Genomic DNA, 11,206 nt, shown 5'->3' on the forward strand with positions numbered 1-11,206 from the left:
CATCATGAAGCTAATATTAAATGACACGTGTTTGTGTACAACTATAAACTACTGATGGTGTTAAATTTGACAACATTTCATCTAGTCTCCACGTTTGCGACTAATGAAGGTCATCAAAGACGTGTAAACTATAATTGCACTCAGTAGAGCGCTTGCCTCCATCAAGGCCCAATAGTCCCCCTTATGAAACCACAATTAACTTCACTATTTTAATTTGGATCTGCAATCAATTTCCCACTCATAAATATCAGTCCCCTAAAACATGGCTGACTGGAAAATGATGAAAAACACCCTCTCTTGCAGAACTAAAGAAGGTGAAAACCTTTGGATCAGCACCAAAATGAGTAGTCAGTAAATTTTGTGTAAACTTGCCTTCAAACAAATCAACCAACCGACAAACAGACAGGGGTGAAAAGGTAACCTCCTTGGTGGAGGTAATTAAAGGTCAGACTCACTTTACATCTTTTCACGACATTACAGATAACATTTGTTCCCCAGAGAGACTCCAACAATGGCCTCATTGTTTGAGTGACTTTCTCAGGTGCTCTGAGGGACTGAACGTTTCTTCTCTCGGTGCTTATCTGCTTTGCTCTTTTATCGTCCTGAAACATTACCCGCACAAACACATAGTCATGTACTTGTTTCGATTTTTAGAATGAGCATGACAAAACTCCCACTGGGACTTAGTACATGTTTTGTTAGATTTAATTACTCATCTATGGTACAAACACGTTGTTATTTATCAGACAGAAAGAATTCATAAATATGCTGTGACACTGCGAAACATCTCTGATGATTACGATGCCTCATGCGCTTCATGGCTAGTCTGATGAAGTGAAAGATTTGAAACGATGCAACCTTTACATTAGTGTGATTATTTAAAGAATACTTCAAGTGTAAACGACAATTTGCTTTGTGCTGGGTTTAATTTCCCAGTGTAACCTCATTTTCATCACACAGCAGGTAACCTTGTTGGCCTACTTTCATTGTTAGGATTAAAAACATTATCAGTTGTAAATGCAATGGACTCGTCTGAGCTCTCTGTAGCAAAAATATAAAGTTTGAGGTAAATGATCAGCATAGATTTAGTCGGTGACAGTATTTTTACAATGAATCTGCATTGAATATTAAGGCAACTGAAACAGGAAAACATGACCAAATAGAAAATTACTAGTAGTGATAAAATATTGCAGCTCCTGTTTCACATGTGCAGAAGAGAAATCCCACTTGAAATGATCAACTGTCTTGAAATCTGTTGGAAGACACATCCAGGTGAATCTCCCCACGTGGTCACACAGGAACCATTCTGTGCTGGTTGAGACGAAGCGGTCGGTAAAAGCATCGTGTGAAGGTGGCACTCCGTCCTCTCTCAGCCCCGAGAGATTCTTCAGCTCAAGAGAGAGAGAGCCTCGTCAAGCAGGAGCGCCAAGGATTTTAGTCCGAGCACCGCATCTCAAATGAGTCGCTCCTCCTTTGGTAGCTTTAGCGTGTCCGGTGCTGCCACGCTGTGCACGCCGGACTGCTCCTCGGCACTGGGTCTGTACGTACCCTCGGACTGCCTCTTCTTTTTCACCACGCAGAAAAGCCAAGCGAGCATGGCCAAGACGATGGCCAAGACCCCCAGAGTGACCGTGGGGGCCACGATAGCAGCGATGTTGTGTCCCTGCCAAAGAAAAAAACCCGGGACTTGGATCAGTCTGGTGAAACTGGAAACTTTCTGAGGTTGTTTACTGAACATGACAAATGTTTTTTACTCACATTAGTTATATTTGAAGGGGGGCTAGTGGTGGTCAAATTTCCTGTGAAAAGAACAGAAGCCTTAGAAACAATTCTGTGACGCAGTGAAAGGGAATAAAGCCTGGGCCCTATACAACTGAGCATAGAGCGTCACACTGCTAGTAAACTATTTGGATTATCCAACCATACAACCTCTAAGGGTCAAGGGGGGGCTGGAGCCGGGGTTATCCATTAACTAGAGCAATTTTTAGTTAATTACTAAGTGTTTTTTCAATTAATTGTTTCGGGCCTATAAACATTGGTTTTTGAGAACCACAGTGTACAAAAATACACGTAAAGCATTCTTCAGAGGAGGAGACTCCATGAAGTTACTGCTCATGGCCAAGAAACAGTGCGGGCTACTACACCTCTCTAAGACTGCAAAATTTAAGATTTTACATCTTCGGTTTACTGCGGATTAAACAATAAAATGTGTTAATCAGTAAACTTTAGAGTTGCCAGTAAGCAGACTTGGTTACCTCGGACAGAACCAAGGCTCGATGTTTCCATATGTTTCCAGTCTGGTTGCTGAGCTCAGAAAAAGGGAAGCTACAGTGCGTATTTACACATGTAGAGTGGTACATGTGTACAAATACAAATACATGTGTTTATACATGTATTTGTGTTTATGTATATATTTTATACATATATTATTATACGATTTAACTTAAGCCTTAAAAGGCCAAAACATTTGATGCAGCTAACTCCTGCTAACATATACTGGTGGTCAAACCTTCAAACATATAATGGATATTCACCATCTTGTCCTATATTCTAAAATCATATTTAGATTTAACTTTGCTTACTTGAACACAGTTGTTGAAATAGAATAAATGAATAAAGGCAAATGAATAGGAATGAATGATAGAGATGTGAATGTCAGCCTCCACTAATGACTCATTGCCGAAAGATCAACACCCTTAAAACCAAATCCCAGACGCTCTAAACCCATTTTGACCTTCAAAACGAAACTAATCCGACGGTTAAACACACGCCGAACTCCTTTTTTGAATGGATTTGTAGCGTTATTTTACACAAGCTGGAAAAGAAGAGGAACCAACAGCACGGCAGAAGTGACCTTTAGCCTTATGAACACTTTGAAGGGAACAAGCATACAATGTAGCAGTCATCCTGCCACTGCCGGGTATTGCTGTTCCCACTTATTTTATCCATGACCGGCCATGTGATTAGTGAGGGACACCATGAAACTACACGGTGGCCACTTGAGCAGGAGAGTGAATGAGGGGGGGGGGGAGCTCAGGAATGCAGAGAGCACTGCAGCCATACGGTCAGCTGAGTCACACAACGCACTGGTCTGAAATATGGAATAAAAATAACCCACCAAACTTGTGTTTTGTTGTGTTGTTTGTTGGCTTTAAGCTTAACAACGCTGTTTCGATACACACTAAAAAGAAAGTAGCATTTCCGAAATAACAACCCGCGTAGGACTTTGTGAGTCAATCATTCACCAGGACAAACAGTAAACTTTCCAAGGACAAAAGTACAACCTGATAACAGGGGTTTAGAGGAGGGGGCGATCCATGCTCAAAACGCAGCGGAATATAATGCAAAATTTATTTTTTTCTAATAATGCATGTTATTACTAATAATGAGCTCAGACTGGATATCAATCCACTGTACCTGTTTCTCACACAGCACAACGCCTATGTTAAATCATTTCTTAAGACCGTTCTTTCTGACAAGCCGGTGCATGTTACAGATTTGCTCTGGAATGTCTCCAATATTTGTTTTATTTGTTTATCATTGAAGGATTCAGTGGTGTGGCTGTGTGTCTCGGTTTGTGCGTGTGTGATTATGTGTGTGTGTGTGTGTATGTGTGTTTGTGTGTGTAGGTGTGGTCACAGGCATGGGTTATCTCAGTGCTGAGGATGAAGAGATGGTTACTGACTCACCCCACGCCGGATCACTGCTCAGCAGTAGCAGTAAAACACTCCCGGCCACAGCTCCAGGGATGGTCAGCACATCCGGATATGCTTCCATCTCTAGCCGGGGGCCAAGTGCGGGCAGACTGGGGACCTCAGGGCATCAGCTTGGGCCCATGGCATCAGGTCACTGGGTGGACATGTGGTCCTCCGGGAACAGCTGGAGACATATTAGTGTCAGTAACGGGAAGACACATGTGTCTCACTCCTTTCTGAGTCACACACTCAGCCTGATGCTGAATCATAAACCTGCTCAAACAACAGGAACAAACAATAACCTATAAATAGCGCATTTATAAAACGCTTCACGCAGCTTTAAACGTCAACCTCTTCTCATTTGCAACGTTATTATCATTATTATTACATCGACTAATAAGGCAGAAGGTGATATATTCTTTAGAGGTGACTTTCCACAGGAATTACAAACACGTACCATTGATCCGGATGTGAACAGGTGGACAACGAAAAACGGGAAACACACCCAGCGGGGTCGATCCCTCACGGATGAACCATGTCGCTTCCGCCTCACCTTGTCAGAAATGAAACCGCAGCGAGTGGTTTAGTCCAGTGAAGGTGACAGGTAACATCCTACGACACGAAACAAGTGCGCTTTTACGCACGAACGGGCAGGGACTGGATCCTCCAGCAGCAGCCCGACTACATCCTCGACTCCACTGCCAGTTGGTGCTTTTATGCAAAGCAGTTTTTGGTCTCTCTTCAAATCGCCATTGGTCACATGGTTGAGTTTCGTGTTACATTACCTGAGCGCATTTATCTACCTGCAGCAGCAGCAGCGACAGCAGCGGCAGCAGCAGCGCACAGATCCTCCTTTGTGCAAAGTGGAAGAAGAAGGCTGTTTGGAGAAGTGGAGCAGAACAGATCCAGGTCCTCCTGTTACCTTTTCAAAAAACTCCTCAGAATAAACTGCCTTTATAGAGCTAACCCTTCACCTTCGTGTTATAGTCTCTTGTGTCTATTCTGAGTGTGAACCTTGATTAAGAGTAGTTTTTAGTTCGATGCCAGGTTTCTCTAACAACCTGCTTCAGTGCAGTATTTGACTGAAGTCCGTACCCAGCTCTTACCTAGCAACCTGTCTGTCTGCCTGATGGTGGTGGTGGTGGTGGCATGGAACAGCGCCCCCACCAGGTTTCATGTTTTCCAACATGAGAGAGCATATCAACATTCCTGAGATGTTTTGAGGATGAATTCGGCGGCCAGCTGGTCCACTGGACTCTAATCCGCACATAATCTCTCCTTCTCAGACTCACAGGGGCAAAAAAGAAAACGCGAAAACGGGTCTGCTGCTCCAGGACTAATCTGTGGTGGTCAGGGTTTGCATGTGAGTGGACTGAGTCACTGTGTGGTTTCCTCTGAACATATCACCCATGTGCCTTTTACTCTGTCCCGTTTATTGCATTTCAGAGATATCATGTCTTAGGCTCGTTCGTCTCTTGTGTGATTTACTCTCAAAGTTGGAAATCATAGAGTCAGCTCAAACTGAAAATAGGTTTTCATAGTAGTAAATTGCACACTCATTAATCAGCCCCCTAAACAAATTCAAGATCCATGAATTTAGCCTCCGTTACAGAAGGTAAAACAAATAGTCCTGGATTTCCCCCCAGATCCAGATCCATGCTAAAATTATATGTGTTCTGTCTCGACTGTTCTGCTTCCTTCTTACAATTTCCCAAAAGCAATCCATACAGTTGATTTATCGGAAAGATCAGAATATAAAAAAAATGTTGTATTATTTGAATGTGGTTTCATAAGGGGTTTGTTAGGCTTTGGTAGAGATATGTACTGTTATTAATATTATTATTATTATTATTTATAATATTATTATAAATATTAGTAGTAGTGATGGCGAGATGAAGCTCCATGGGTCCATTGCGTTTCGCTGCTCCTTATATTTCGAATCACACGCCAAACCCGCGAACCATTTCCGGCTCGCGAGGCTTGGAACGTCACCCCAAACGTCATCAACACAAAGCCTCGTTACGCGCTTCACAAAAATCTTCCCGGATTCCTCGATACATGCTTCGAAGCCTCGACACGGAAGGACACATCACTAATTAGTAAAATAATGAAATAATAACAGTATTTATTTTGGTTGGCCCACTCTCATAATATAATAGTTCCTCCTCTCGTATGCTATCCTGCCGCTAGGGGACAGTTGGAGCCGTTTGCTTTTCCTTTGAGGGGGCAGCTGCTCATCCACGCGCGTCCCTCTTGCCGTAGGCGCGGAAACACGGTGAAAGCGGCGGGAGAGCGGTTCACGCGCTCACGTTTAATTTGAGCCGTGTTTATTGCGCATTAACTAAGCAAACAGTCAGAATTCAGTCGTTTAAATAAGTCTCGACTCGGGTTAAAGTATCTCGATGTCCCTGTAACGCCGCTGGTTTGTCTTCGTTAGGGTCCTGTCGCGTTTAAAGCTTTTCCCGGGAAACTGGTGCGATTCACGGTTAGCCTCGCTGCAGCTCTCCCGCAACAATGGCGAAGGTGCAGGTCCTTAATGTGGCGGTCCTGGATAACCCGAGTCCCTTTGGTAACCCCTTCCAGTTTGAGATCACGTTTGAGTGCATGGAAGATCTCCCCGAAGGTAGGGTCCGCCGCAGAGAGGCTAACGTTGTTGTGTGTCTTAGTGTGTTGCTGTTTCTGTGTGTGTATGTAACTGATGCTAACGGCTAACGCTGACTTCGCAGCCTTTGCTAACTCGTAAACACAAAGTCAAGGGTTGAGGGGAACGTTGGTAAAACATGACAGTTTAGCCAAGTACGGTTACACCTCTTAACTTTATGTGCTTCCCGTGCGTTTTAAAGTTATTTAAGTCCGATCACAATCATTCAATGAAAGTCCGGATTACACTAATGTTTACTATTATTGCAGTTGTCGATAAGTGAATGTAATGCCTTTCAAATAACACATACTGAGCTGAAAGTATTTGTATGTCACAGTAAAATCACTAATCACTAATAATTATAATTAGGATAATGATGAGTGGATTGTTATTACTGCAGTATAGTTGAAACACAATACAGTTTCAACCCTAATTTATCAAAGCATAAAATAAAAAAGTAAACAAGTTAAACAGTACTTCCTTACACAGAGAGGTGTATTTTGTTAATATGACAGTCATTGATGTGATCAGGAAGGAGCGAAATAATAAGAACACCTGCCAGGATAATCCAAAGCTTCACCACAAATTTAAGGCTTGTATTACACTGTAATGGATTACATAAACTAACAACTAGGTATATTATTATTATTGTGTATTGCAAAATCATACCTATCTGCTTTATACCGTTTTGCTTAATACACCATTTTTACACACAGTGTTGCCTTTTTAAATTTGTGTAAGTGACTGTCACTAGGGCTGTGACAGTATCCACAATATCGTGGTCATGTGATGCTTACCATGGGGTTGAGCTCATTACTGTCAGGTGGTACTGAGCAATCAGGTGGGGGGTGGGCATGCACAGCTCCACTGCCCTTGGAAGAGAGCACAGAGCTGGGGCACAGACCCAGTGACCAGAGTGTGCACAGCCTGGCCACAGCACCACCAAGCAGACACCCAGGGAGCCACCAAATTAGAGAGTTAATTTGAGGTATTTTCATACTTATTTCGACAATATTTTAGTTTTTACAGTTTTTACCGGCTCTGATTTACTGCTAAGCAGATCTCCATACATTAAATGTATATATATATTCTGTTGATTTTAATAGGACTGCATGTTATATCAAATGTATTGTCATTGCAATATCAACATGCGTGATATCACAAAAACTGCTTGAACTATGATAAAAGGTGTTCCATGTGCCATGCATTCATGCACTGCATGTCAAGACATTTGTCCAATTAGATGGAGCCCTGCTGCCCTAGATAATAAATTCAAGATATTCAGATCATTACGGGTTATTCCGACACAAATCATTGTCGGAAGGAGAGAATAGGGAGAACAAAAAATTGCGAGGCAGCTCCGTCAAATTCCCTGCCTCCTCCAGACTAAATTCCACTGTGGAAACTTCTTGTGATCACGCTTTGTCCTGGTTCAGATCATTATGAGCGGTCTATTATATACAAGAATTGAGTAGCTTTTTATGATCCCAGAACCTGAGGGTAAAGTAACAGTGCACACACACACTGACTCTGCTAGTCTCTCTCTTTCAGACTCAGCTGACGCACTACAGTTTAAATGTTGATTTGTTAGAAATTACGCTAAATATCAGCACTGATTATTACAAAATAATCTATACTTTTTTTTAATGAGTTTAATCTGTCCTCAGAAAAACACGCATTCATCAGCTTGTCCCGAGAGAGAGAGGGGCGTCATAAGTGGAGCTTGTGTGTGCGTGCGTGCGCTGTTACCTTTCCCCCAAGTTCGGGGACTATCATACAATAGCTTTGTAATTCTTTTATAGGAATGAACCGCTGTTGGAACTCAATTTGGAACAGGGAAAACATGATCCCTATAAGTAAAACCCTGTACACGTCTGTCAATGATCTAAATGTCTTCATCAGTTATAAGTGGCTTTATTTCTATGGTGAGAAAAATATCCAGACCGTAATAGCACTAATTGTCACTGCAGTTTATTTTTATATTTTCCCGTTGAGACACCTTTTTTTAACTTGACATATGTGGCTAATGTGTTCAGTGTGTTTAAAATATAACTGGACATTTTTTGTTGATCATCAGATCAGTTAATCGACTTATTGTGTCAGCACTGGATTTGCTTTCTTTTCTTATTTACTTAACTGCTATTTCATGTTTTATAGACCTGGAATGGAAGATCATCTATGTTGGATCAGCAGAGAGTGAAGAATATGACCAAGTCCTTGACTCCGTCCTGGTTGGACCTGTACCTGCTGGCAGACATATGTTTGTATTTCAGGTGTGTTAAGATCGGTCAAAGAACTGAAAAAGTGCTTCTACAATATAAAGTATAACGTTAAACCTTGAACAGTACGTAACACCTCATGTTCTTGTACAACAATAGTCATTGCACCTTCTAACCTTTTTGGTTTGTCTTGTAAACAACCAGGAGACCACTGGTTGTAGTCTGCTTTTCTTTTCACCTCTACATTTGCATCTGTATTGCATCAAAAGTATTTGAATATCATGTCATGCTATGTTATTTTTGTCACGTCAACAATGGATACCAAACACTTAATAAAATGGTCATAGTGGACTGACTGAATTGTTATACTCAGCAGTGCTACGATGCCTGTCTGAGTGGTAGAGAGATACCGTTCCTGAAATGAACACATTTTATGTATTTTTTTCACATCTCTGTGTTGTTTTTCTTCTAACAGGCTGATGCTCCAAACACTGGATTGATCCCTGAAAGTGATGCTGTTGGTGTAACTGTGGTGCTGATTACCTGTACATATCGTGGCCAGGAATTCATTCGCATTGGTTACTATGTGAACAACGAATACACAGATCCTGAGCTTCGTGAAAATCCACCAATCAAGCCAGACTACACACAGGTCAGATTATTGATTAACCTCTGGATGATATAACTTGTGATGCCAACAAGTCTATTGTCTAATGCTTATTTCGTTGCTTTTGAATTAATATTTGAAGTTCAATTTGTCATACAAGTTTTGTAGAGAGTTTTGTCAAATTCCCACTATACAAATACACAAATTATGTATTTATTAAATATTTCCTTCTAGTAATGACAAAAATCGCAAGAAATGTTGTCAGCAAGCAGTGTGGAATTACAGCTTGGTATTCTGCCATGGCTGTGGTTAGATTTTCTAATTCTTAAAAAGTCAACCAATAATCTTAAAAAGTCTATTTTTCAAAATCATAATCCTGATGGTAACTTCAGTTACAAGCTTCTGTGATTTTTATTCCTGTAATGAAAAGGGATTTTTTTTGTAGGTGTACATTTGTTGAAGGTTACTGACATTTGTAATGAAACCTCTCACTCATGGGTGCACAAGAATATCAAGATGTAGGATTAACAGTGACAACAATGGCAATTCTATAGTTTTGTGTAGGATATTTGTATAGCTGTCAATATGATCATCAAGGGTTGAATATCATTCTGAAGGTCAAAGCTCACACTATCATTTGCAGGAGTCAAGATACCACATACTATTAGACATTTAGCTCCAGGATAGTTGCAATCAACAAAAATTGTCACCGGTAATAGAACATTTAGCAGTCATGTGGAAAGGTGTTAAGGTTTTTTAAATGCTATCATTTAAGTGTTTACACCATTCAGGTTATTCTGAGCCATACTTGTTAGCACACATGACAAATTCAAAAACAGTAAAATTATCTAAAATCTGATGTGGCTAGTACTTAAAAATAACATTATCTTGAGAAGATCATTGAAACGTATCTATTTGATAGGAACTGCATGCCAATCAGATCTGATATGGTGCAATATTAATCTTTATGTCAATTTTTTCTTTTTCAGCTTCAGAGAAATATTCTGGCGTCAAACCCACGTGTTACCAGGTTCCATATAAACTGGGAAGGCTGTGCAGAGCGAATGGAAGACTCTGAAAATGTGGATCCTTCATCAAACTCCATGCTCCCTCCATCCTGTCTCCCGGGCAAGGCCCCACCCTTGGGAATACTACCAGATAATTCCATGGACTGCTTATAGAGATGCCCCAGAAGACGTAGCGATGATCCAAAAGGTGATATATCACAGCACGAGACCTTAACATGGAAGAATGCCTGTGGACATTCCAGTGTGGATGTGCAAACATCTTTGCCTTAAAGCTGCACTTATTTCAGTGAGGCTTTTGGTCACAAATTAACTCTCACCTCCTTGGCATCAGACATCTCGAATTATCATCGCTAATAGCTGGGGAGTTCCTTGCCATGATGCTGAAAGCAATATCGAAATAGGTTAAATCATGGAAGGAAAAGCAGCAGTTAAGAAACACTGCAGCTGGACTGAAACGAACAAAAAGCTGTGGTGAGATTGTTTTACCTTCTGTTTTTGTTGGTGCAGAATGAATTTGTACCCATTTAAGAGGATTTCAGCACTGAAGCAATAGGCAAATAAATTGCAATATGTTGCTGTACAACAGTGGCATAATCTGCCATTGTTTTTGTGCTCAAATTCCTGATGCACTTAAAATGTTTTCCCACATACATTGTGGAGTATGGGATGGGCTATGTGTGGGCTGTATCACTTCCTGTGTTTTTTCTGTTTGCAGTTTTGTGTTCCAAATAAAACAACGTTGTATTTGTTATGTGGCTGTGTGATAGTGAAAACAATTTTTCTACTAATTATAGTGCCAACTCTGTCTTCATGTTTTCCTTTCTTTTATTACAGAAAGGAAAACTAAATATCAACCAATCAATCAATCTGTGCCCGGTATGCACTTAAACTTTTTAACCATAAGTTTAAAACACAGTAGATTGCAAACTCTGCAACACAAATAACAATGTGAGTACACCCTTGTATTTTCACATTTGACTAAAAATAGCCTGTAACGTCACACCCAATCATAGATG

The 11,206-nt window shown here is 40.9% G+C and overlaps 2 protein-coding genes across 4 annotated transcripts; one reads left to right on the top strand and one right to left on the bottom strand.

Annotated features, from left to right (window-relative positions):
* Positions 1 to 687: 687 nt before the first annotated feature.
* crb3a (crumbs homolog 3a) lies at positions 688 to 4,829 on the bottom strand. 3 transcript variants are annotated; one of them, XM_062407432.1, is made up of 5 exons: positions 4,499 to 4,829; positions 4,153 to 4,248; positions 3,690 to 3,879; positions 1,759 to 1,799; positions 688 to 1,663 (listed from the first exon to the last, which is right to left on the bottom strand). In XM_062407432.1, exons 3-5 carry the CDS (start codon positions 3,775 to 3,777, stop codon positions 1,454 to 1,456), a joined length of 339 nt encoding a protein of 112 aa, XP_062263416.1. In that variant the 5' UTR covers positions 3,778 to 3,879; positions 4,153 to 4,248; positions 4,499 to 4,829; the 3' UTR covers positions 688 to 1,453. The 3 variants fall into 3 exon arrangements, with proteins under 3 accessions (XP_062263416.1, XP_062263417.1, XP_062263415.1); XM_062407433.1 differs by having other exon boundaries at positions 4,481 to 4,829; XM_062407431.1 differs by having other exon boundaries at positions 4,153 to 4,829.
* Positions 4,830 to 5,936: 1,107 nt separating this feature from the next.
* On the top strand, positions 5,937 to 10,939 carry asf1ba (anti-silencing function 1Ba histone chaperone). Its single transcript, XM_062407434.1, has 4 exons — positions 5,937 to 6,318; positions 8,494 to 8,609; positions 9,031 to 9,207; positions 10,152 to 10,939. Exons 1-4 carry the CDS (start codon positions 6,210 to 6,212, stop codon positions 10,341 to 10,343), a joined length of 594 nt encoding a protein of 197 aa, XP_062263418.1. The 5' UTR covers positions 5,937 to 6,209; the 3' UTR covers positions 10,344 to 10,939.
* Positions 10,940 to 11,206: the final 267 nt, after the last annotated feature.

Source organism: Platichthys flesus, chromosome 16, assembly GCF_949316205.1.
Source record: "Platichthys flesus chromosome 16, fPlaFle2.1, whole genome shotgun sequence".
NCBI classification, from domain to species: Eukaryota; Metazoa; Chordata; class Actinopteri; order Pleuronectiformes; family Pleuronectidae; genus Platichthys; species Platichthys flesus.

What these genes read in the sequence shown, in the direction of transcription:
- crb3a (XM_062407432.1), bottom strand. Translation starts at nt 3,777, where the DNA reads ATGGAAGCATATCCGGATGTGCTGACCATCCCTGGAGCTGTGGCCGGG. An exon ending in GAGCAGTGATCCGGCGTGGG is followed by an intron (nt 1,800 to 3,689) that starts GTGAGTCAGTAA and finishes TTCTTTTCACAG; the next exon opens with GAAATTTGACCACCACTAGC. An exon ending in CCCCTTCAAATATAACTAAT is followed by an intron (nt 1,664 to 1,758) that starts GTGAGTAAAAAA and finishes TTTCTTTGGCAG; the next exon opens with GGACACAACATCGCTGCTAT.
- asf1ba (XM_062407434.1), top strand. Translation starts at nt 6,210, where the DNA reads ATGGCGAAGGTGCAGGTCCTTAATGTGGCGGTCCTGGATAACCCGAGT. An exon ending in GACATATGTTTGTATTTCAG is followed by an intron (nt 8,610 to 9,030) that starts GTGTGTTAAGAT and finishes TTCTTCTAACAG; the next exon opens with GCTGATGCTCCAAACACTGG. An exon ending in TCAAGCCAGACTACACACAG is followed by an intron (nt 9,208 to 10,151) that starts GTCAGATTATTG and finishes TTTCTTTTTCAG; the next exon opens with CTTCAGAGAAATATTCTGGC.